Source organism: Camelus ferus, chromosome 17 (genome assembly GCF_009834535.1).
Source record: "Camelus ferus isolate YT-003-E chromosome 17, BCGSAC_Cfer_1.0, whole genome shotgun sequence".
Taxonomy (NCBI): domain Eukaryota; kingdom Metazoa; phylum Chordata; class Mammalia; order Artiodactyla; family Camelidae; genus Camelus; species Camelus ferus.
The window spans coordinates 5,130,749-5,157,497 of record NC_045712.1 but is presented as its reverse complement, the minus strand read 5'-3'; the positions used below and the strand labels follow the sequence as shown (position 1 = coordinate 5,157,497).

Genomic DNA, 26,749 nt, shown 5'->3' with positions numbered 1-26,749 from the left:
TTTTTAATGGCAAAATGGAGCTAATGGTAGTTGGTTGTGACTGAATGAGATGAAAATGTCAGCCACTTGGGGTAATGTTATCTGTACAACGTTGTCATATTTCATCAACTCTGGATGCAGAGTGTCTGTGTTTGCACTCAGGCTCAATCATTTACTAGCTGTGTGATTTGGTGCATTACTGACCCTCTTCAAGCCCTTTGTGCCATTAGTAAAATGAGGCTGAAAGCAGCACCAACCAGTGGGTGTTGTTAGGTGGATTTAAGGAAACACCACGTAGAGAACGCTTAGCACAGAGACCGCCACACAGAGTACTATTCACTGTCGTTCTCATACAGCAAGTACTCAGGAAACCTTAGTGTTCTTTGTTGTTATTATTAGTTTTGAGAGAAACGTCTATTTTATTGTTCTGTGAATGGCCGGAAGCACAGTGTCAATGACAAGCAGATACTAACTGAACACATTTGATGATGACATTGAAAACAAAAGTGATAGTAATTTAAAAATATCTATTACTTTCACAGGCTTATGGCTATTAATCTAGAAATTGTCAAATCACAGTATGACCATATCTCCTTTCTTAGCAGATAACTAAGCACAATGACTTTCAATTCTGTCTTGTTAAAGCTTCCAGAAGAAGAAATGTGCCTACTTACTTTCAAGTAACAGATACCTTGGCAAAACAATGAGCGGTTCAGAAACATTTTTTTCCTCGTCTTTCTTATTGAGATGTAACTGATGTGTGTTATATTAGACTTAGATGTACAGCATAATGCTTTGATATTTGTATGCACTGTGAAATGATTACTACAGCAAGTCCAGTTAACAACTGCCACTGTTAAAGAGCTACTTAATTTTCTTCTTGTGATGAGAGCATCTAAGATCTACTCTTAGCAACTGTCAGATATGCAGTATTGTTGCTATGCTGTACTTTGTATCCTCGTGACTTACTTGTTTTATAACTGGAAGTTTGTACCTTTTTACTCCCTTCACCCATTTGGCCCATCCTCCACCCTCTGACCTCTGGCAACCACTGAGCTTGTTCTGATCTGGGGGTTTTTTTGTTTTTTATTCCACACATAAGTAAGATCATATAATATATTTCTTCCTCTGTCTGACATGTCACTTAGCTTAATGCCCTCAAGGTCCATCTGCGTTGTCACAAATGACAGGATTTCCTCATTTTTATGGTTGAACAGTATCCCACTATGTGTACATGTGTGTATGATATATAGATAGATATATATATATGTATGTATGTATGTATATCACACTTTCTTTATCCTTTTATCTGTCAGCGGACACTTTAGCCCTCATTATTAATATCCTCAGTTTGAGTCTTTTTACTCATTCTTTAGAGAACAGAATAAAAAATGAAAAATAAGACTTGAGGTAGATCAGAGGGAAATGAAAACAATTTTTGTTCATAAAGCATGCTAAGGATGCTGAAATAAAGAATGCAGAGTCTCTGGCATGAAATCATGAAATTTTATATTTGAACAGCACTGGCTGTTCATGAAGGGCATTCACATATTGCTTTGGACCCTCAAATGAGCCTTTTAAAGGGACTATGATTATTATTTAACAGATTGATTATTACATTAAGTAATATTTATTGAATGCCTTCTTAGTACCAGGCACTGGCCTTACTGCTTGGGAGAGAGCAGTGAATAAAATGGACAGCCCCTGCTCTGGTAAACGGGGCGTTCTAGAGGGGAGAGACAAGCAGTGGACAGATAGGTACAGAATTGTGTACTGCAGTGTGGTAAAAATAAAAACCGCTGGGGAAGGGGAGGGTGTGAGAAGTTCAGGACCTAGCGTGGAGAGCCTATCTTAAGGTAATACTGGGAAGACCCGTGTGGTTATTTACCTTTGAGTAGAGGTCTGGGGGAGGTGAGGGGTGCAGCCATGCCAATCCCTCTGAAAGAGCTTTCCGGGTGGAGAGGTCACTGAGGGCAGAGACCAGAGGCATGTTTGGAGTGTTCAGGAAAAGCCAGGGCTCTGCTGTGGCTGAGGTTGAGTGAACGAGAGGGGGCAGTGCCTGGAGAGACCAGTCTCCTGCAGGGAGATGTGAGGGGCCACATCGCATGTAAAGGTGAGGGTCCGAGTGGGGACTTGGGGTATTACTGCAGAGAAGATGGGCAGCTCTTCGGGGGATTTAGATGAGGAAAGCAGCAGGCTCTAAGGTATCAACAGAGCATCTTTTTTCTGGCCTCTGAATGGAGAAGCACTTGTGTGACTCCAGGTGGGGGCTGCCTGAAAGATTTTGTAGCCTTGGGTTGGGGTGGGAGTTAGGTTATGGATTTATTCCCAAAGTAGAGGTAACTGGTTTGTTTATGGATGGAAATGTCAAGGCTGAAAATAAACTAATGCAAGACAGCACCACTGGATAATGGCAGACCTAGAACCAAAGCCGCAATTTTGGAATCCAAACTCCGTATTCCTTCCACAGCCCTGGACCAAAGCTCTCCTTGCTTCCCTGCCAGCGGGTCATAACAATTGGTAGTTAGGATGTTTGCTGATAGTGGGCTCATTGCATTTTTAGCAATTACATATCTTTTACGTATCTTATGTGAACATTAAATCAGAATGATTACTATTACTGATCACAAGTCTAACCTTTGTCAAATGCTTTGCATACGGTGTTTCTTTGCCTCCTGATAAGCCCCGCAAGGGAGATTTTTTTACTCTCCAGTTTGTAGATGTGGCCACTGAGGCTCGGAGATGTTGCATCACTTACTGGGGGACACAACCCAAGTGAATTTAGAGCCAGAAATGGAAGTGAAATGGCTAAGATAGAGCTGAAGTTTCTCCCACTATATTGCACTTCTGTCCTGGGGCAGATGGTCGAAGGAGAACTGACAGGGATGATGGGGCTAATTGTGAAACTTGTAGAATTTGGTGTCAGGTATGAGAGTGCGGAGTGAGATCCAAGTCTCAATTCTTTGGCTCCTTAAAAAGCTACAGAATTGTACCAATTTTCTATTGTTGCTGTAACAAATTACCACAAGTCTAGTGGCCTAAAACATTTTTTATATTACAATTCTGCAGGTTGGAAGTCCAACACAAGTCTCACTGGGCTAAAATCAAAGTGCCAGCAGTGCTGTGTTCCTCTCTGGAGGCTCTGAGAGAGAAACCCTTTCCTTGCCTTTTCTAGTTCGTACAGGGTGCCCACCTGCCTTGGCTTTTGGCCGACTGCCTCCATCTTCAGACCAGATGTTTGCATCTTTCTGACCCTTCTTTCATAGTCGCATCTCCCTTGGGCTGGCCACAGCCAAGAGAGGTTCTCTGGTGATAAGGGGCCTTGTAATGACATGGGCCTGCTTGGATGATCCAGGGTGATCCCCCTTCTCAAAGCCCTTCCCCCTCATCACATCTGCAGACTCCCTTCTGCAGATGGAGAGTAAAATATTCACCAGTTGTAGAGGTTAGACCTTGGCCATTTTGGGGATCTGTTCTTCTCCATACCACGGAGAGACCTACTTGGAATAAAATGCTACCCAACAAAAATGTTTTCCAATGGGAAGCATTCACTGACTGCCTCCTCTGTGACAGCTGCTTTTCAGGCACTGGGGACACAGCGCATGACACACAGGCGAGGTCTTGCCACCACGGACCTCATAGTCAAGTATCTCTCACCCCCAGAAGGAAAAAGGTGCATAAGAAAAATCTTCCATTTTATGACTGTAATACCCAGTATTTTCTATGACCTAAAACTTAGTGTATTCACTGTTTTGTATAATGGAGACACACACACACATACAAACAGATGTATTGGTAATCTTGTAATGTCATTTAAACGAAAAATTTCACCACCTGTGCTTCTCAGTCAACATCCCTAGCTCGTATGTTGCCCTTTCCACTGCTTGGTGGGAGGGTTGTGGCAGGGCACGGGATTTGGCAGGGGGCTGTGGGCTGTGGGCTCACCCCCTCTGAAATGCAGGCTTTTCGCCTTCTCAGTGGTCCCATCGGTGCTGATCTAGCAGGTTCTGGGCAGAGTTAATGAGGTAACACATGTTACATATCCAACAGAGTTCTCTGGCCCTTAATAAAGATACCATAAATACTAGATTTTTCTCACTTCCAAAAGGTATCTCCAGGAATTATGCTTGGATCAGGAGTGGGGTAGGATTTATTGCCAAAAAGTAGAAAAGCTGGTCCTTGGCCCTCAAGAAGAGTTTAGTCTTCCTGGGAGAATGGGCTGTAGGAGCTTTGTATCTGAAGTGGTTAAGGAGCAGAGCGAGACTGTTGAAATGATGAAGGGTGTGGATTGGAAAACTGCAGAAGGGCAGAGAAGTGAAACAGAGGAACAGAGTGTCGAGGGGAAAACAGCAGCCAGTATTGGTGGATTGAGGGGATCGAGCTGTGCTGATCATGTGGTTTACGCTGGGCAGTATCAGGACCTCAATTTACAGGAGTAAGTGAAACTCAGTTCACAGTGGGACATGAATGCTAAACAGAAAATCTGGAATCTTACAGGTGTGAGTATGGAGAGGCAGTGAGCCAGAGACTGACAGATTCTGGCAATAAATACTAATTTGAAGGAAAACTGAAATTGCAGAAGGGTCTGGAAAGAAAAATTCATGGTTGCTGTTAAGAAATTGTAAAGAATTGGCTTCAGCGAACTATTATTCACCCTAAACTGGTCTTAAAATATAAATACTGTGGGACACATTTAATAAATGGTGTTTAAATATTTCACGTTCTATTTTTTATCAAACTGGCATTCTTTAATCTCTTGAAGGAAATCCATTTTCTGGTGATGTCATCACCTCCGGAGAAATCAGTTTTACCAATGTACAGCCGAACCACACCGCTGTGTACCAGTGCGAGGCCTCGAACGTCCACGGCATGATCCTGGCCAGTGCCAACATCGATGTCGTAGGTGAGCCCACCGGGGAGCGGGCTGTTAACCTGCCATTTTCTACAGGAAAATGTTCAAGGTCATACTCACAAGTAGACTGAATTCTCGGCACATAAAACACGGGGGGAAATCAAAGTACCTTCCACCTTCTATTTTCGTATTAGACTAAAAGTTATACTTTCAGAAATGCATGGCATTTGAATACTTTCTTATTCAAGAATATGTGCTGTGATATTCAGCTGTCTTCTATTCTTATTAATATGGCTAGGATATAGAAATTAATTTGTCTGTCTTACTTCTTATATGAAAATTTAAAACTATATTTATATTGCTTTCCAATAGATGTTCGCCCGTTGATACAAACGGCAGATGAAGAAAATTACGCTACAGTGGTTGGGTACAGTGCTTTCTTGGACTGTGAGTTCTTTGCTTCACCCGAGGCAATAGTGTCCTGGTAAGCTGGTACAGTTTTCTTAAGAGAATGTCAGGTGTAGATTTCGCCTTGTTTCTTCATCCATTCATTTGACAGGCTGCATTGTGTCCATGTTGTTACAGGTAGCCAATGCCTCTGAGCAATTAGTTTGCAAACTTAACTGCCTCTCCTGGAACCATTGACTAGATTTGTAGGATTGTCTCATGTGGGGACATTCGGAGAGCCATTTTTGCTCACAAAGGAAGGCAAGGCACTGAAGTTACTACTAAGACAATTTTACAGGGAGATTCAGTTTTCATCATGGGTACATCTAAGATCAGACATTACTTATGTTGTTGTTTTGTGTATTACCTAAGTAATTATTAAGCCTGCATTTCATTTCAAATGCCTATGTTTAAAACTTTTCCAACATGCATTTTGAATTTAATTTCAGTATATCGGATGGTGTAGGTAACTCCAAACACATTGTTACATGGATCTACCATATTTGTTCCTACCGTGGGAAAATTTGGTTAAACTCTTCTTAAACAATTTCGCCAACGCTCTGCAGGGCTGAGATTAGGGTGAAGTGAGCAAGGCAAGGTCATACAAGTGTAGGGTTGGATTCTGTCTTTACTTAAAATTTGGATAATTTGTTCATTGTGGATTTTTTTTGCATTATTTCTGGGTTTTGAAAGTACCTCGTTAAAATATTATTTATTTTGATTGCTGGGAGGTTTTGACAGTTCTTCAGTTTTTGTCTCTGAGGCAAGTGCATCATCCAAGCCCTGTAAAACCCTGTCTGAACAGCAGCTAGAGTCTGTCCATCAGGAATTTTCTCTCCAGCAGCCTCTTACTGTGAAATGTTTAGGGTGAATCAAGCTGTGGCAGAAAATGGATGAGTGTGGGAGAAAATGACTGAGTTGATAAGGACGACTGTAATCGTTGTCTACAGGACAGGAGAGGCTTTCCACCTATAATATTTCTGAATGACCAATGTTCCCCCAGGACAGCAGTCTGTTCTGAAGGTTCATTATCTCTCTCAATTACTAGCTTTCCCATTTTAGTACCCTGAAGCCGTCATTAACTAAAGAGTTCACCATCAATAAGGTGAAAAATACTTATTAAGCTCTAAGGACAGATGCAAAGTGGTACTGAGAGCTTTTAGAAATACAGCAGGACCCTAGAGCTCAGACCCAGATTTCCTTCAGCCACGGTCTGCTTGGGCAGGTAAGACACACGCCTGTCACCCATTCTGGGAAAACTGTAGATCCCAGTGGGACATTTCATACGGTCTGCAAAGGTCCTGAAGAAGGGACACGATTGAATGACATCTGGGGCCAGTCTGAAAACAAGTATACAATTCTGTCACACCCCAAACTGATGTGAGTTTTCTATGCTTATAGGCAGAAGATGGAAGAGGCAAAACCCCTTGAAGGCAGACGGTATCATATCCACGAGAATGGCACATTACAGATCAACAAGACCACAGAAGACGATGCTGGTTCCTACTCCTGCTGGGTAGAAAATGCGAAAGGAAAAACAGCAGTCACAGCCAATCTGGATATCAGAAGTAATTTTATTTGGTTTTTACCTTGCATGAATTCTTACATGAAGTTTGTCTTCATTTTCCCAAATGAAACAGTATGACTTAAGTTCGGTATCTGTTAAACTTCCGTAGGCGGTTTCAAAACTCCCAGATTGTGTTTCATCTAAAAGATCATCACAAGAATTACAGGCCACGTTGATGGTGTGTACATGGCTTTAGACAACTGTGATAGGGAGCTAGGTGTTCTTGGTGACGCATGACCACCAATATTCTTGAATTCCCTATTTTGGTATATCTCTGTAACCAATTCAGTGTAATGCCACCAGCAATCAACTCTGTGAACCAAGTTACTTTATTTCAATAACCAACTCAATGTAAGTATCACCAGTAATCAACTCTTTGAACTAGAAATTTCGCAACTAAACTCATAAAGGCTCAGTTTCATAAAGACTTGAGCATGACAGTGAGGAGGGTTTTCGTCCTCTTTTTGAATCGTAAACAGGTTTGTATTTCTTCTCTTCTGAAGAAAGTCCTGGGAAGCCATTAATAGTCTCTTGGGTTTTTCACAAATTAATTAGTTAATTAATTAATTTAATTATTTATTTTTACTTGGGAGCTAAACATCTATTAATCTCTTAATTAAAGCTCATGCTAAATAAATGTGAATTGGTTCGACGTTTTCCCCACTCCATTAGCTAACGCAGGATGTCTGTATTCTTGGGAATGGCATGAGAATGACAGCCTGCCCTGCTCCTGTCACACGTACTTAGAACAGTGAAACTTGGGACTGAATTTCTAAATTATATATGGTGTCATGTTGTTGGGATTCCAGAAACAATAACTGGAAGACTCTGGAATTTCCATGAACAGAGATGTTGAAACAGCAAAGTATTATGCTCAATAGTTCTCCTTTCTGCCCAAGGCCAAGGGTATCTAGGAAAACCCTAGCTAGAACTAGGGCAATGCTCCCCAGCCACTTTTATGTGGGAATAAATTAAATTATGAACATGAGCTGAAATTTCTATGTGTTTACTATGTTTAAGAAATAGATCTGAATATCAATCCATTCTTCCTTCGCATAGTTTTCACCTTTTGACCCCCTTCACCCACTTCTTCCAAAACCCACCTTCCACCTCTGTGACCACCAATCTGTTCTCCGTATTTATGAACTTAAAAAATTTTTTTTTGTTTCCACATATAAGTGAGAACATACAGCATTTGTCTTTTTGTCTGACTTGCTTCACTTAGCATTATGCCCTTCAGGTCCATCCAAGTTGTCACGAATGGCAAGATTTCTCTCTCTCTCTCTCTCTCTCTCTCTTTTGGCTGAATAATATTCCAGTGGAATATTCTGTTTATATACATATATATATCTATATCCATTTCTTTACCCATTCATCCATTAATGGACCCTTAGGTTATTTTTATATCTTGGCTGTTGTAAATATTGGTGCACTGAAAGTGGAGGCACATATATCTCTTGAGTTAGTATTTTTATTTTCAGATAAATAGCCAGAAGTGGAATTGCTGGATCATATGGTAGTTCTCTTTTTAATTTTTTGAGGAACCTCCATACTGCTTTCATAGCTGCTTCACCAGTTTACATCCCCACTAACAGTGCCAGAGTTCCCTTTTCTCCATATTCTTGCCAGCACTTGCTAACATACGATCTATCCTGGAGAATATTCCACTGTGCACCTGGGAAGAATGTTGCTTTTGGATGGAATGTTCTGTAAAGCCCGTGTGGCCCAGCATGTCATTGAGGGCTGGTGTCTGCTTGTTGTTTTCTGTCTGGATTATCTGTCCATTGACGTAAGCGGAGTATCAACGTCTCTTACTATTGTGTTGTGAATTTCTCCCTTTAGGGCTGTTAATATTTGGTTTGTATATTTAGGGGATTCTATTTTGGATGCATAAATATTTACACATGCTGTATTTTCTTGTTGGGTTAACCCCCTTTATCGCTATCTACTGCCCTTCTTTGTCTCTTACTACAGTCTTTTAAAGGTCAGTTTTCTCTAAGTAAAGTTACCCTAAAACTCCTTTTGGTTTCCATTGGCATGGAATAGCTATTTCTATCCGTTTGCCTTCAGTTTGTGTGTGTCCTTACATCTCAAGTGTGGATCTCTGAGTTCATCTTGTTTGGAACTCCCTGGGCTTTGTGGATCTGGATATGAGTTTCCTTCTCAGGTTAAGGAAGTTTCAGATATTACTTCTTCAGATAAGAAATCTGTTTTTTTTTTTTCCCTGTCTCTCCTCCTTCTGGCAGCCCTATAATGTGAGCGTTAGTCTATTCACTGTTGTCCATTAAGTCCCTTAATCTATCTTTATTTTTAAATTCTGTTTTCTGTTTGCTTATCTTACTGGGTGAGTTCCACTGCCTTGTCTTGAAATTCACTTACCCTTTCTCTGCTTTGTGTGGTCTGCTGCTGAACCTCTGTCTCTATTTTTCTGTTCATTTACTGTATTCTTCAGGTGGGACTTCTTTTTCGTGCTTTTTCATATGTTTCATGTCTTTGTTGAAGTTCTCACTAGATGTTTGCCAATTCTTCTCCCCTGTTTGGTGAGCATCTTCATGACCATTACTTTGAACTCTTTATCAGGTGGATTGCTTATTTCCATTTCATTATATATTTTGCCCTGAGGTTTTATCTTATTCTTTTATTTGGAACATATTCCTGTTTCTTCATTGTGTTTGACTCTCTGTATTAGTTTCTTCACAGTATAGGAAACCAGCACCTCTCTCTGTCCTGAAGGAGTGGCCTTGTGTAGGACGTGAACCTTGTCGCTCAACTCTACTCCAGCTCCTGGTTGTCTCTCAAACCCTTGTGCTTGTCCAGGCGACCTATTATATTTTTAATAGTTCGTAGTCGTTAAGCACATGCCGAGACCTCTCAGTGCACCACAGAGGAGCATCTGAGTGTCTAAATTCAGGCTGATTGGACCCAGACCCTCAGGCATCAGCATGTTTAGATTTAAAAATTGCTCAGAGAACCCTTTTCAGGAAAACACCAATAATAGAAAGGTCCTATAGCAAATGCAAGGAGGATTTGTATTTCTTTTGGCAGGTCAGTGTGATGGCCTGCTGCTCCCTCTACTTGGATGACAGGGTACATATTTGTTTAATCATCTGTTTTCACTAGTACTTAAACATTTCTCTATGTCTTTGTACACACATGTGCGTGCACACACACACACATACACACCCTCCTGTCCTTCTTTTATTCTTTTCTTCCTTCTTTGCTGTCTTATATATTCTTATATTCTTTAATAGTAATTTTTTTCTGTGCCCTACCTTATCCAATATGCCAGCAACTATATTTTTTAAGGCACATAAATACTCTCCTATGATGTCTACATCTGATGTCTCTCTGCATTTTCAGGTGATACATGTAATTAAAAAAATACTCTTTATAATGTCAATGGAGATGATTTCTTGTTACACTTTATAAAATCAACCAATGTCAAAGTTAAGGAGCTCAGCCAGGTGGATGGTAATGAGTAAAGTCTGGAATCCAAATGAACCTTCACATGCCTATCAGCCAACACTATGTTTGGCCCAGAGTGGACCTCAAAACTGCCAGTAGTCAGACAGAAGGACAGGTCCATAAACTTTTGGCCTGCTTTAATGTCCATTTTATATGTAAGGGTATACAGGAACCATATCCATGAGAATTAAGGGTGTAATTTTTATATATGAAAAAAATGTCAGGAATGGAGTTGAATAGCAGGCTATACAGCATAGTGATTGGAAGTCATGGCTTTGGTCTCTTCCAGTCCTGAGTTCAAATCACAGCTCAGTCCCTTACCAGTTAGAAAATATTAGTATCACTGCTTAATTTCATTTTAGCTTTCAGTTACCTTCTCTGTAAGGTAGAGATATTAATATTCATAGAATTGTTATAAAATGTGACAATTAATGTGAACTTCTTCAGAGTCTTGTTAAACAGGTGATTATTAAATTCTGCCAATTATTATTAAATGCATTTCTGGCTTTAAATTTAGAATTAGGAGTAAGATGTTTAATAATTGAGTTGAAATTAATTCAGTTTGATAATCTCTTCAAATTTCATGCTTGGAATACCAAAGACTCAATTTTACTAACACTTTTGATTTTTCATCACTTTCTTAAGTCACATATAGTTAGCAAATATCAGAACATGATTGTGGGATTGAAGGTCAGCTTGTGAGATGTGGCTTCTGAGAGGGTTACCGCGTGCCACCCTGGGGTAAACATAGCTGCCTTAATGTGGCCCTGAAGAGTAAGGGTTATATGTTTTGAAACAATTATAATGAAACAAAAATTTTTAAAAATGGCCGTGATACCAATGTTTGAGCTTCACATTGTTGATATTAATATAGTTTCAAAATACGACTGTAACTCATTCAACAAGAAATCCAACTAATATGTATTGAGGACCTACCGTATACAGCTCCCTTCTGAGCACAGGACTCGGGGACACTTCAATGTCATGAACAGGCACAGCTTCTGCCTGCATGGGGCCTGTGCTCAGATTCCTCCCCTTCGTGCTGTTAGTTCGTCTATGCACAGGCGTCACCATTTAATCTGTGATTTGAGTTAATAACAAACATGTTAATAGAAAATCAGTTGATTTTCCTCTTTTCTGTGTGGTGTTTTGACCACATGTCCAGAAGCACTAGAAGGAGAATTTGTATTATTTTCAACATCTTGAGGCATTTGTTTACTCTTTTTACTCCCTTTGCCTACGAAGTAGCAAAGGAAATGGCTATTAGTTAATACTTCCACCCAAATTTTGTCAGGTGTCCTGGCCTGGATGGAATGAAAATAGTAATGGTATGTGACGTTAGGAAATGACAGGGAGACCAGCACTGCATCAGGATTTGTCTTTCATGTTGACCATTTTGGTTGATTAAATGGCAGGCATTTGATTACAAAGCATGCTGTGCTCTGTACTAGCTCTAACTAGTATCTCTGTTTTGTTAAAAACAGATGCTACAAAACTTAGAGTTTCTCCTAAGAATCCTCGTGTCCCCAGGTCACATACAGTTGAATTCCATTGTGAGAGCAAATGTGACTCATACTTGAAGCACAGTCTAAAGTTGTTCTGGAGTAAAGATGGAGAAGCTTTTGAAATGAACGGCACGGAGGATGGCAGGTAGGTAAACTGTTACAGTATCTTGCTATACCGGCTCGGAATTAAACCATGCATTTGAAAAAAAAGTTGCAAAAATATTCACACTGCGTAAAATATAAGACGGATTATTTCAATCTTCAGCAACATTTAAAAGGTCATACAAGTGTACTTGTTTTGCTTTCCTCTCACACATTGGTCTTCTCATTTTTGCTGCTGGCTTTCCATATAACGTGGACCATCCTGTAAGAACTGCAGGAAACAGAAGCTACTCCTGTTATTTGAGGAATATTTATTGCATAGGCTTGGGTGCTCACAAAACCATGGGGAAGATGGGAGGAGCTAGGCCTCAAGGGAGCTGCTTACTAAACGTTTGGGCTCTCAGTGATGTGGCAGTGCAGCTGCAATTCAGGCGTCTGGGAATTGCTGCCGGCTTCACTGCCCCCGCAGCCCCCTGGGGCTGCTGGTAAGTCCAGCACTGACGGTGTCGTATCCACCGGAGTCGCCGTCTGCTCACATCGCCCCTGAGGAGATGGTGCCTTCCCCTCTGCCTCCCGTGAGTCTGTCTCATTGGCAGAACCCACATCATATCTTGGATCCTGTTAGAAAGTATTGGCAAGTAGATGTTTAAGCCTTCCAGCTTCTTTATAGAGAATATAAAAATATAGAAGAAAGATGTAGAATAAAGTTTGAATAGATGCTGAATAGCACTAAACATTATTAAATGTATCAAAGAAGGGGAAAATGATGGATATTTACTGAATGCCTGTGCTGTCTTTTGAAAGCAGAAGATGGCTCTCCTTTTCGTTTGCGTTGTTACTAAATTAGGGGTTAAAAATTGACTCTCCTTGATCCAAGTCTCAGCTGCAGTTTCATTTTGAGATTCATCATTCTGCAGAACTAAATCTGACGTGCATTCCCCAGACAAGATGTCGGCTGTGCCATAATTAGGAGCAGGGGCTCTGGTGCCCAGTGACCTGGGCTTGAATCCCAGCTTTGTCACTCGTTGGGTCTGTGACCTCAGACAGGCTGCCTAACTTTTCTGTGCCTTAGATTTATAGTCTATGACAGTTTGGTTCAAAAAATATTTTTAGAGGCAACTTCATCATAGGGTTATTGTGAGTTAACGCCAAGCACTTAGAATATACTAACCACTCAGTCCAGTTTAGCTATGAGGACTCACACTACTCTTTTTTCTAGCAGTCTTGTCGCATTTCTGTTACCCGCTTAGTCTCTTTAGGATGTGTGTGGGCGCACGTGCGTGTGTGCACACCACCTCTGTACAAAGGCACTGGTCTTAGCTTTGGTACTTTATTTACTGCATCTCATTCTTCCCATATATGTAACACTTGCGGAAAAACAGTATGTGTATTGCAACTAGTTGTCAGTAAAGTAAACCAGAGATTGTCAGTATCTATACATGGCAACAGAGATCTTTGGCCTTTGGTTAGGTGTCAGTTGTCACCTGATCAGACCTCCCCAGATTCTCCCTCTTTCATCACTACTGTCCGTCTATCTGGGGTCTTCCATATAACCCCTGGATTATAGCCAAGAAGGAAATTAGACACATGGCTTGTTCATAATGTGATTTGCATTCTTAGGCCCTGAATCCAGAAATTCCATCCAGCCTGTGTGTGTGGCCCAGTTTTATAGCTTCTGCAGGATGCTGGGGCTGGCACTCAGAGGAGCCTCTGACTATCTGAGTGATCTAAGTAATGAAGACGTGTTTCTAATATTCTCTAAGTAAAGGGTGGGGGTGGGGGATGGTAACCTTAGCACAGAAGAGAGATCTGGGATGGGGAGGGCGGGGCGTGACTGCTGCTGACCAGTGTTGATCAAGGCCAGGAGCAGGCAGGGGATTCCAGCAGGGAGCGGAGACCACAGGTATCCCGGGAGTTTCTGTACAAGTGATAGGAAGCTCCCATTTCTCACCTTCTGCTGGGCCGCCTTCTCCTTATCACTAGGCTGGGAGCCAGTTTTTACCTAGAGAGAGGTTACCTTTCTGATCAGAAGGCACAAGGAGAAAAATGTGAAGTGACAATACCTTCTTCTCTTTCCTCCTGTCCTGTCACATGCAGGGGTCTGATAAGTGGTGGAAACCGCCGCTCTGGACCCTGACACCTGCCAGGTGCCTCATGTTAGGTTACGCCTCCCGTATACACTTGCCCTCAGTTATCCTCCCAGCAAGCCTATTAGGAAGGCTGGAAAGACCCCAAGGGATTTTCTGTGGATTTCTAGCCTGCAGGTGGCTCTACACCACACACTGTTGCTATGAAAAATGAAACGGAGGCCGGCTGTGATATCAAGCCATTGTTAAAACTTGGGACTGTGCGTGCCAACTGTAAGGAGGGCTGTTGATGACCACAGAACGAGCAGAGAACCCGAGGGCTGTGGGATATGCCGAGGTGTCCGTCAGTAGGAGGATGAAAGGGAAAACGTGTCATGAGCACAAGTGGGAGGGCTTTATCTTGGCATCAAGAAAGGTCTTTTTCCCACTAGAAATGGCAGCAAATGAATAGGGTAGAGCTCGGGGCGGGGGCGGGGGGGGGATGAGAAAGCAGAGATTATAAGGCATTAGGTCAGGCAGAGACTGGTCCTTTACTAACAAATGAGGAACTAAGGCCATTTGTTCAAGCAGAGATTCAGGAGGAATGGGAGTTGGAGGCGTTAAGAAATGTGATTAATTACGAGCCAACAGTGAATTAAATCAATCTGCTGATTATTACTAGCAAGACTCTTTGGGCACGTCCTAAGCCAGGCTCTATACACCAATCACTTGATGTGTTTTCATTCATTACTCCTCCTGAAGAGAAAGAAAATACTTAGTCCCATTTTTTTTTAGATAAGGTGAATTAGGCTCCACGTTTTGTTCAGGGTTATTCAAGCCCGAGTTGGTGGAGCTGAGCCTCAAACAGAGGTGTCCAAAGAGAGAGTCATTTTGTCATGTTGCCTTCACTGAAACGTGGCTGTGACACAGACGGGCTGGAGCAGGCGACACTGGAGGCTAACGGGGACTGGGGACTAGGAAGCCGGCTATTTCAGAGGAAGGCGGTGAGAGCTTGTAGGGTGATAGCAGTTTGTCAGGTGAGATAATGAAGCAGATGAAAACAGGGGGAAGTAACTGGGAGAAACAGAGATGAAGGTGAAGCCAGAGGAGAGGTTCTATACAGAGCAGAAACCATTTTTAAAATGTAAATGTACTTAACAAACAATAGGACTTCTTCACGTAGAATTCAGTTGACTGACAATGGAAACATAGCAGAATTCAGTTGACTGACAATGGAAACATAGCGTTAGAATGAAAGGCTTGTGGTCTTAGGTACTGAGAACTTGCAACACAGCAGAGTGTGTCCTTGCTAACATGAATACTTGTCAGGCTGTGACATGAGCCAGAATTACCTAGGTGTCATGTTCAAATGCAGTGGCCCTTGCCCTATTCCCAGAAGTTCTGATTCAGAACCTGGGCTGAGGCCAACATGTGAAATTTTAATACCCTCCCAAGAAGTATCTTACCTCCCAAATTTCAAGGACCTGTGGGCCATTCTACCTTGATTAATTTGAGGGCAACTAAGGTACATTTGTGAGATTAAAAAAAAAACAAGTTACCAAAAAGGTGCCCTTTCTTTCCGGCCTGAAGCAGCCCCACACCAGGATACCAATCTTGGCAAGAAGGTGGTAGGATCTCGTGGGCCCTCGTGGATGTGTAGGGCACAAACAGTCCTGCTGGCTAGGTTATTAAATTGTATTTCTTTATCTAAGAAGGTAAACTTTCCAAAACTGTCAGTGTATGCAGTATTCTGATACTGTACCAAATGGACACATAACAGGAACTGAAAAACTAATGTGTCTCAGAGCTGTATCATGTTTAGAATTACAGTGAGACTCTTGACCAGCAATAGTATAGAGTATCAACTGGCAGATCATTCAGTTGTTAGTGTGGGAAAAGTAAGGGTCTGACTTTGTCTATAATCAAAAGCGGAACCGTGTTTGATCTGACTACAGTTTTAACTGGTTTCCCATCACTCAGACTTTTCAGCAGTTTGTAAGGGATTATATATTCCTTCCCCACAATGAAGATACTATTTATTTCAACTAAGTGGCAAACTGCTATGAATATATCTCAAATTTAATAAATCTTTATGTTTTTAAACATTCTTGAGTAGTTATGTTAACAATACCTAGGTACAGGGTAAAAGGTGTAACTTACAGAAAATTTTTTCATGTAGTAAACTCAGTTACAACTTAGCAAAAAACAGAACAAAGAATAGTCAGCTGCAAATGATTTGCAAAAAGAAGTACTAGTCTGCCCTCTACTGTTCAAATAAGTCACGGAGTTTAATTTTCATCAGATCTTAATGTGCATTTTATTGGGAGGTGGAGGAGAGAGAAAGTTGTCCAAAAGAGATGGTAAGACTCATCTCAGAGCTGGGGTGTGAGTCAGGAACCTGCCTTTGTAAAAAGCACCCAAGTTGGTCCTGTGTAGATGGTTTCTTAAACATAACGAAAGAATTCCTCAAATTTATCTTAGCTGTCGTAAGGTATGGTACACTCTTCACACAGCAGGCAAGACAGTTCTGTCACTGACCCATGCATCACGGATAGTTGGATTTGGTCATTTAAAACCAACCAAACCAACCTGGTTCTTTCCATAGTGAGATAGACATGTGTGTGCTTAAACGCTGCTTTGTTATTTTTTTTAATATTATGTTTTTTACTATATTTTAAACTATGGCCATCTCTAATAAAAGTTGTATTATGTGAGAGTTTTTTTTTTTTTAATTCTTCCTTGAATTGTTTTCTTTGGGGAATATTTATTTTTGAAAGAATTATGTTTCTATTGTTTGTTATTTTCATCCTCATCACATGCCCACTTTTTTCCTGGTAGGATAATTATTGATGGAGCTAATCTGACTATATCTAACGTCACCTTAGAGGACCAAGGTGTATACTCCTGTTCAGCTCACACTGCTCTGGACAGCACTGCTGAGATGACTCAAGTAACTGTCCTTGGTAAGTGCGCTAAATAATAAGAAATCTTTGTTCATTTCTTCTCCATTACTGATTAAACTCCACTGCTCTTAGGCAATTAAAGCAATGATTATTTGAGCCTCTGCACATTTATTGTTAGTTTGAATTTTTCAATTAAACAGCAACCCCCCTTTTGAATGCCTTCTCCTCTTCTGGCTCTAAAGAAGTTAATTAATGCTTAATTTCATTTTTCTACTTGGGTAATGTTGCCAAAAGCAGTGGGAGGTAGGGGTTGCTATCAGCAGCAAGAAAAGTGATGCATGCTTGAGTGCCTAGGACTCTTGAGGTATGCCTTCCTAGTGTGCAGAGAAATGTGGCTGAGGATGGAGATGGGCCAGTGTGGATGGGCCAGGGTGGGGGTCCAGTGGTGGGTGCACAGGTGGTCACACTGTCAACCAGAGGCCCAGACTGAGCTCCCAGGGTCTCAGGAAGGGGAGGGAGGGACTTCAAGGGTTCTGCAAAGAAAGGCCTCTGATTTTTTTTTTTAATAATAATGCTATTTAGAAAACAATATGCACACTTCACTGGTGTAATCAATGCAATTACCCTTGCAGTCACCCGTGTTTACCGCTCTTCAACCATTTGCGGAATCTCTCTTCTAATTCCCTTTTCGGATTCACTCTCCACCAGCTCTCTGAGTCTGGAAACCTGACCAGTATGGACGTTAGCAAACCATTTACTCTCAAGCTTTCATTTGGCTCTGCCAGTGGGGACCCCCAGCGGTAGAGGCGGTGGGCGGGTGTGTTTCCTCTGGATGCTCCCTCCTTGCGGGCTGGCCGCGTCCCACGGCCAGAGGCATTGAGTCTCACAGGGGGGCTTTCTCCACAGAGTTTTCTCTGGTGGGATTCTATCAGCTGCCCCGCCCCACCCTGGATAGCCTGCTCACATCTTTTGAGAAAGTCTTTACTAAAAACTTGTTGGAGAAACAGACTCGCAGACACAGTAACCAATCTTATGGTTACCGGTGTAGAAAGGGGGTGAGAAGGGATAAGTTGGGAGTTTGAGCTTTGCAGATACTAACTAGTATATATGAAATAGATAAACAACAAGTTTCTTCTGTATAGCCCAGGGAACTATAGTAAATATCTTTTAGTAACCTATAATGAAAACAATATGAAAACGAATGTATGTGTATGTATGACCAAAACATTATGCTGTACACCAGAAACTGACACATGGTTAACTGATGATGCCTAAAAGAAAAAAAAAAAAAACTCATTGGACTACCCTAAGTTGTGTGAACTGTTTTCTCTCTGCTGGGGCCATGACTGATCAAGACATTTTTACAGTTTTCTCTCATAGTTCTGTTTCAGTGGGCACCGTTTAGTTTTCCTTTAGTTGGCTGACAGTCCTTAAAAGTGTTTGGTTTGGCCTAAATGCTTTTATCATAGGCTTAGATTAATCCTTATCATTAACAGGCATTTGTGTCTTTAGTGCTCTGGTTGCTGGGATTCACAGGTAGGCTGCTAACCACGGTGCAGACCGGGAGGGAAGAGTTCAGTCACTTTTGAGGTAAGTTGGTGAAATATGAGTAAACAGGCTGGATGTCTTCTAGTGACGCAAATGGCCACTCTATTTCAAGAGAGAAAAATGACCACCATGTTTCAAGTAAAGCAAATGGCCACCATGTTGAATTCTCCTGGGAAAAAAATAAACAAACAACAACACACAGAAAAACAGAACAACGGAAGAGTTCCCAGGTGGTAGAACCTATGGACTTGGTTCAATAGAATTAAACCTTTAGGTGATACGTTTCATCCCCCGAGGAATTTTGGCTCCCTCAGGGGACTACAGGCAGAAAAGTTCAGTCCTTAGTAATCACTCCGATAGTAATTGACCAGATAAAGTGGTTGAGCTGCAGGTAAACTGGAGGTTGTCCCTGGCACGAGGATTGCAAGTCTAAGTGTCAGGATTTCATGGGCTTGGCCCCCAAGTATTTCGAGCAGTGGCAAGGGGATTGAGCCCCCGACCACTTGGTGCTCACCGTCTACGTTTTCCTGTGAGATTGAATGTATCAGGCTTGTAGTTAGGGTGCCATCTTCTAGAACCATTACATTTTGATAACTTTACATAAACAGTGTCTATAATTATACTGCACTGTTTGTGTATAAAATAAGTATGAATTTTTTTATGATGAAGATAAAATAATTTAAAAAAATTCTATGAGATAGGCTGAATTTTCTTAATCACTTCTTGGAGTTTACATCCTAATTTTTTAGGCCAGCCTGTGCTTTTAAGAAGCATATTCTCATGAACTGACAGTAACAAATGACAAATCCATGTATAGTTTCTAAAAGACTGTTTTTCCTGGAACACAATTTTTTAAAGCATATTCTTGACCCATTTCAATCAAAAGTTACTTTCAAAAGCCTTGCCAGAAACGTCCCCTATGAGTTTCATTCTTTTAAGTCTCAATCGCAGTCCATCAATTGTAGCTCCATATGATTCTTGGCAAGAGCAGATTTTCATGTCTGTCACCACATGCTGCATTGGTTGAGGAAACTTGAGAAATGAGTGGATTTGGGACGTGCTGATGAGAAACCTAAGTTTTCTGAGCTCAGAGATCCTCAAGCCTGTGGATGAAATAATTTCTTATTTAAGGCAGTACAGTTTGGACACAGTCACTGACCAGAGTTTTAAAGTAAACATGTTCTCTTTTGAATTGAAAGCAGTGTGTTTTTATCTGGCCAGTATAAATTTCCAACGGTTGTTAAAAACTCAAGCAGGAGCAATAGACGCTGCTTCCCAGTTGGAGAAGGAGCCTTAGAAAGCCGTGTGAGGTGTTACTGTCATTGTCTCCTCTGAGGAAAGAGAAGTGTCCTTCAACACGTGAGAGAATTGAAACCAAATTTTGGAAGAAGGATCACTAGGGCTGAAATTTCTTTTTTTTTTTTAACTGTTGATTTTATTTTTAAAGCACCAGAAATTTCCACGTACTTTTAACACTGGTAAAATCGCCTACTCCATTTTCTATTCTCTGCCACAACATTTATCAGTGCCAGATCCTCCTCTCCCAATGTAAACTGCCTTCCTACACTTCAGGTAGAACTCCAGGCCAAGAGAGTGTAACAGTTGCTATATTATTACTGATAACTCATTATTATAAATTAAAATACAAATCCAAACCACGCAGAAAAGAAAGCTTGAGTTCATATGCTCTGATTTCCCTGTAGTCCTAGGACCCACTTTTACTGCTCTCCTGTGATAATTACGTGCATGACCAAAGGGATAATGTATGTTTCACTTAATTAGTCACAAAACACTTCTGTGAAAGGCACTGGGGGAAGGGTGCAGAGATCAATAAAATATGGTTCCTACTCTTGTAGATCTGTTTAGTAACATACAGGAGATGCAGCAGGCATGTAAGTATGTGAGCTGCCAGATTCCGTTTACTTGGGATAGTTTGTGTTTCTCAAAATTGAGTGTATATAGAATCTCCCAGGGCTCTTGTTTAGAAATGCAGGTTCTTGGGCCCAGCTCCTTCAGTCAGCCGGAGAGACAGGGCCCAGAAATCTTCAGTGTTCATAACTACTCCTGAAAGAATCCTGATGCTGATGGTCAGGAGTGGCCCCTTGAGAACTGGAATTGGAGCAGAGGGAGATGATACAACAGGAAACAGATGTGCAGGGAGCTGTGTTTGCAGTAGAACCAGAAGAACTGGTGAGATGTGGACCCTGGGGAGTGGAGACAGAGTCCCAGAAGGGAAGGGGGCTTGCAACCTGCCCGAGTGAGGAAACGGGATAGACAAAGGCGATGATCTGCCTTCTCCTTACCTTTCTTTGTCATTCTTTTCTTTTAATTGAGCTATAGTCAGTTTACAATGTTGTGTCAGTTTCTGGTGTACAGCACCATACTTCAGTCATACGTGTATGTGTGTATTTCTTTTCATACTCTTTTTCATTATAGGTTATAACAAAATATTGAATATGGTTCCCTGTGCTATTAAGTGAAGTAAGCCAAAGAGAGAAAGAAAAATACCATATGATATCACTTATATGTAGACTCTTTTAAAAAAAATGACACAAATGAATTTGTTTACAAAACAGGAACAGACTCACAGGCATAGAAAACAAACTTGTGGCTATGAGCGGGGGAAGGGAGTGGGAAGGGATAAATTGGGAGTTTGAGATTTGCAGATAATAATTGCTGTATATAAAATAGATAAACAACACGCCTATTCTTCATTCTTAATCAGATGTTCCGGATCCACCAGAAAACCTTCACTTGTCTGACAGACAGAACAGGAGTGTTCGGCTGACGTGGGAAGCTGGGGACGACCACAACAGCAATATTAGCGGTAGGAAGCCTTGGGACTGTGTCACCCAGAGTCAGAATGCATACTAAAGCTATTTTTACCACCGTGGGTGGATTATCCTTCTGAAAACATCCTCTGAAACTTTTAACCTCATGTAGAAATTTTATCATAACTTAAACATTCCCAGTCCATTTTTTTTTTCTGTGTTTCTATTGCCAGAATATATTGTAGAATTTGAAGGGAACAAAGAGGAACCTGGAAGGTGGGAGGAACTGACTAGAGTCCAAGGAAAGGAAACAACAGTCCTGTTATCTCTGGCTCCATACGTGAGATACCAGTTCAGGGTCACAGCCGTGAATGAAGTAGGGAGAAGCCAACCCAGCCAGCCGTCAGACCATCATGAAACACCCCCTGCAGGTATGTAAGTTCCCATCTCAGGTTTCTAACAAAATATTTCAGTTTGCCCCATCTTTAAACATCTGAAAAAAATGATTGAGAACCTAGTGTGAGATTTTAGATTTCTCCCAACAGAGAGCTGGAAAAGTTTTGTGAACTCACATCATGGAAAATAATCAAAGCACATCAGTCTCATAGGTAGTGTGTCAGTGTTTGATAGAGAGCAGGAAGCGACAAGGAGGGCGTGGGCAGGTGTTACTCTGAGTGATTTCTGATAGCTACTTGCTGTGTTAAAGTCACATACCAGAAAGTCAGTTATAAACGGAAGTTCACTATAGAGAGAAAGTCAACTTCCTCCCTTGATTTTTCTCATTTTAACTTTCTCAAATAAAATATTTGACATTTTATAGGCAGCTTGTCAAATTTTCAGCGTATCTAATGTCATTAAATTTATGCTCCAAGTGTATTTTTGTATCTCAGTGTCTACATAGGTAGATACATAAAACCTATGTAAATTCTCAAGATGCTTTCCTAAAAAAAAATCTCAGGAATGAGCAGGCTGTAGTGTATACAGAAGTCAAACTATAATAGTGTAAGCATGGAACTTATATAATGTTATAAACTCATAAATGATAGTGCTGAAATTTGTATTACTGAATTGGGATTGGTTATCGATGTGGTCATAGCCTGGTGTTTTTTCCTTTTTTCCTGTGGGTGAAATAAACATGCTAGGATATGGTTCCCTTTTTGGACCAAGAAACAGCAAGTAGAGGTAATAACTGAGTGAGATACTTGTGTGATTTTAGTATAAGTTCAACTTGGCACTGGACTCCATACTTAGCTGTTTTTCATAAAACGGATCCATGTGAATATGCTCCGTGGGCACATTACCCGCTGTTTCCTATTTGATGTCCCTGAAACATGGTTGTTGCCGTCAACACATGGTCTTTATTCACTTACAGGCAAATATTCACAACAAAACTTCTAACAATAATTGTAATAGAAAATGTAAAGCAGGCTTAAAACTAAAATGTATATTTAAGTAGTAGGTTTAGGATTAAAAAAAAAAAAACCAGGTTTAAAAATTTAAAGAGAGCAGGTTTAAAACCAAGATACATAAAATAAACCATCTCCTCTCAACTGAATAATAATTCTATCACTCAATGAACACAATTTTACTCCTTCAAATAAAATATATATTTAAAAGCTGCCTTATGAGGTGATGGGTGTGTTAACTAACCTTATTGTGGTAATCATGTCACAACATACACACACGAATATTATGTGTATTTTTATATACACGCACACACACATTATAAAATCGTTATGTTGTATACCTTAAATGTATAAAATGTTATATGTCAATTACATCTCAATAAAGCTGGAGGAAAAAACCTGTTTGTAACTCTTCTTACAAACTGGGCCAGATAGAAGTAAACAAATATAATCAAAATGATTAAAAAATCTGTTGTTGTATATGTACGTGTGTGGGAGGAGGGATGATAATGATGATTCACCTACTGGCTAGACAGTGGGAAAAAGTAATTTTAATGCTTGTAATTTTTCAGCTCCAGACAAGAATCCACAAAATATAAGGGTTCAAGCTTCTCAACCCAAGGAAATGATTATCAAATGGGAGGTGAGGATTCTTTGATGTGTTATTTATTACGTTTGTGTTATTTTTACTTTTTTTAGGTCTGCATGCTAAGTATAATGATAGAACAGTATTTTAAGAACAAACTGATACTTGTATATTTTATAAATATTTTTATTTGTATACTTTAAAGATCATCATGAGAATGTTGTGAAATAGAGCTTAACAGTGGTAGAAAATTTAAGGAAGGTTATACAAGTTGATGTCATTATAATCCATTACCAAAAGTTTGATTCCTAATATATTTATTACCAATATTCTAAATCCTCTCCCATTCAAAAAATACTGAAAACTTTTCACTAAATTTTTGTACATGGGCTAAGGAAGATTATGCATGTCAAAAGGATGACTCCCAAGGAATAGTCACTACTCAGTAATCACTATTAAGTATTTTGTGTACTCGTATCAAATTCTGAGAACAATATTGTCAGAAGAGCATCATTAATGCCATGTTCTAGATCTATAAACTGAGATCCAGGCTCATTGACAGGCTGACCCATCACCACACAACTATAAATCAGCAGAGCCAGGATTTAAACATGGATACATTGGGACTTCAGAGTCTGCTCATTCTCTATGTATCTCTGGTAAAAGTTACTAAAACAGACTTTCTTCTTTGAATTTTGCATAAATGTTTATATAGTGTATATATACACACACGCATACATATCCATAAATATAAAAGTTTATATAAATCTGCTCAGATGAATCTGATTTTTTTAGTGTCATTTCTATATTCGTTTAACAGTGGAGAACTTCCCCCTGCTACTATTTGGAAATATTTCATGAGTATTTTAACCTACTTGAAAGTAGGTTACCATTCAATGATTCTGATTGAAAATAGGCTTCTGACATTGAATTCAATGAACTTTACAGTTTTGAATATATGTTGGAATATATGAATTTATTTCCACACCCCATTCCAAGGATAATTTTTAGAAGAATTTTAGACTATATAATGTTTGGCTTGATTTTTTTCCTCTTCGTATATTGGTCTTACATTACCTGACAACATCATTGATACCTGCAAAATACTTAGTCAATATAAGAGGATACTTTTCTAATATTAGTATACAATTCTAATAATAGAAATTTCCCTAAGATAGCTGATATAACTGATTAGATGACAGTAATAAATAATTAAAAGGTCACTTCCTCAGAGAAGCACAGCATGTTCCACTAACATGAGCATTACATTTCATACAGAGAAACGGGCTGTGAGTTCAGTGACCTTACCCAGGTGCCGTGCTCTGAGTCAGTCATGAAAAAGCAGAAATCTTTAGTTCTTTTACTGATTGTCTTACTCATAAATCACTCTCCTCCTGCCAAAACATATTGAAGACTTACGATTAATGCTTTCTTCTTGGAAGAATGGCATTACTCTAAGAAAGTGTTTATAATTTGTCGTTCAAGAGTAAATCACATGTAATTGAGTAATTACTTGACCAGAGGAAGGAAGTAGTCAGAGAAATTTGGAACTACATTTTGACAACTGCATTCGTAATATATTCAGTGTGGTTCTTATCATTCTGAAATGTCAGAGATCCAGTGACGGTAAGCACAACTAGTGAAGTTTAAGAACATTTATTCATTGGTTATTGTTTTGCATGAATTACCTATAAAATGGAGTTAGATGCCAGATAACTTCCCAAGCTGACAAGCAGACACTGTGAATACATTACCAGATCCCCTCCCAAGACTGACTGACAAAATAAATCTTGTCTACAAGATAATGATCAGAGAGAAACAATTTGTTTAAAAAAAATAGTTACTGTTTCACAAAATGATTAAATAGGAACAGACTATTTGTCCCTAACTTTTTTTTTAATTTTTAACATTAAGTATCATTAAAAATAATGTGTTATGAGGTCCTTGGTTTCTATATGGCAGTAGCATAAAAACAGTCATTGCTCTCTTGGAATGTGTAATCCAGTTGGAGGGACAGACAATGAGCAAATACATTAGAAATAATATCATTTATTGAAAAATTCAATAGAGGAAAATAATATACAGAGTTCTGTATGCAGGTTACTAATAAATGTGCATTTAGCCATTGAATGGATGAACCTTCTATTACAGTCAAAAATTAATTTGTTTATTTTATTGGGCTCATGTTCCATCATATATGAATTATGTTTGTAATGTATTACAGTAAATAATGGCACAAGTTTTGAAAGTAATGTATTAAATTTTAACTTAATGATAGAACTAGTCATTTTAGTTTGCATTATCTTCTAAAATTCACCTTCTATATATTTAGGTATGTATTGACTCACCCATACATTTTCAGTGTTTAAAAAATGGTAATATTCTGCCCCTCAAAACAGAAAAAGAGCCCACCACGAATTGGCTGGTTAGATAATTATATCATAATGACTTTTGCTTGCATTTCCCCATTGTTCTTAAGTGTACATATATTTACGTTAAATTTGGACTTGAATAAAATAGCAAATTTCTGGTCTCAAAGATTCAAAAAAACAAACAAAACAAACAGAAACCCACTACTGTTTGGGAAAGAGAAACTTCTCCAGTTACCTGGTTACATGGTCACAGCCAAGTTGTTTCACTCCTAAAGGGCCCAGGATTGATTATTTCTGCTCCAAGTGTAATAAGAAAGTCCATCGGCTGTAAAATGATTGTAGGCAGTACAGAAAGTTTGTCCAGTTTCTAGATCAGTCATTATGACCTTGCTTTGTTCATAGATGTCTTTGAAAATATAATAGAAGCATAGGGTTTTTCCCTAGAAAAGTACATATAGAAAGATTTCCTAACAGTTTCCTGGCTTCTCAGGTCTTTTTAAGGCCACCGATGAACCCCATTTAGAGATGCCTGTACATGAAGTTAAGAACCTCTTTTCTAGAGATTCCTTCCTCCGGAGCAGCTTCCTGAGGGGCGGGAAGGCTGGTGGCCTTTCCCTGCACCCGCACCCCTGGCTCTGTCTTGCAGCTCTGGTCTGTCATCTCTGTTGGGGCCTATTGGAGAATTTGCTGAGGTTTAGTTTCCACTGTCTAAAAGCCAAATATAAAGTAGTCCTGCTGCTTCTTCAGGAGTCTAGGCACCAAGGAGGCTGGCAATTCAGATTTTTCTTAAAAGTGTTAACCTACAGTGGCACAGTTTGTTTAGAAATTTTCCAGAGAGCTTTATCAACTGTAACTATTTTTCTTGAAGCACATGTGTAAACTGAATAACAGTGTTTGTATACATTTATTGTCAGTAGGGGCTGAAGGATATTGTAATTCCAGACTGCAGTATGGAACTAAAAGCCTGACTTATCTGGGCAATGCTGAAGTCCATGGTGAATTATCTATGTAAGAGTAGAAAATTATCTTGGGGCCAAACATTGAATGCAAAACAATTACTGTGAAAATCTCAGTTTTAGCTTTCTTTGGATTTGTTTCCTCTTAGCTAATTTAAGTATTCACCTTGGAATAAGCATAGACTTGCAATTATTTTGCTAATATAGTCCTGTGCTTTCAACTT

At 39.9% G+C, this 26,749-nt stretch overlaps 1 protein-coding gene and 1 long non-coding RNA gene across 19 annotated transcripts in view; one reads left to right on the top strand and one right to left on the bottom strand.

The window, feature by feature from the left end:
- Positions 1–26,749, top strand: part of CHL1 (cell adhesion molecule L1 like) — a 184,072-nt gene that overhangs the window by 136,071 nt on the left and 21,252 nt on the right. For all 18 annotated transcript variants that reach the window (XR_004312000.1, XM_032458079.1, XM_032458078.1 and 15 more), the window contains 8 exons: positions 4,742–4,882; positions 5,204–5,315; positions 6,680–6,846; positions 11,795–11,960; positions 16,822–16,946; positions 21,160–21,261; positions 21,439–21,636; positions 23,184–23,254. Coding sequence is in view for 17 of the 18 variants with exons in the window: in XM_032458079.1 (XP_032313970.1) it covers positions 4,742–4,882; positions 5,204–5,315; positions 6,680–6,846; positions 11,795–11,960; positions 16,822–16,946; positions 21,160–21,261; positions 21,439–21,636; positions 23,184–23,254 (1,082 nt within the window). In the remaining variant the exon portion in view is untranslated. The remainder of the gene's footprint in view (positions 1–4,741; positions 4,883–5,203; positions 5,316–6,679; positions 6,847–11,794; positions 11,961–16,821; positions 16,947–21,159; positions 21,262–21,438; positions 21,637–23,183; positions 23,255–26,749) is intronic.
- On the bottom strand, positions 5,981–18,657 carry LOC116657071. The gene is made up of 3 exons (XR_004312003.1): positions 18,648–18,657; positions 17,592–17,594; positions 5,981–6,111 (listed from the first exon to the last, which is right to left on the bottom strand). It is a non-coding gene; the product is annotated as an uncharacterized LOC116657071 (long non-coding RNA).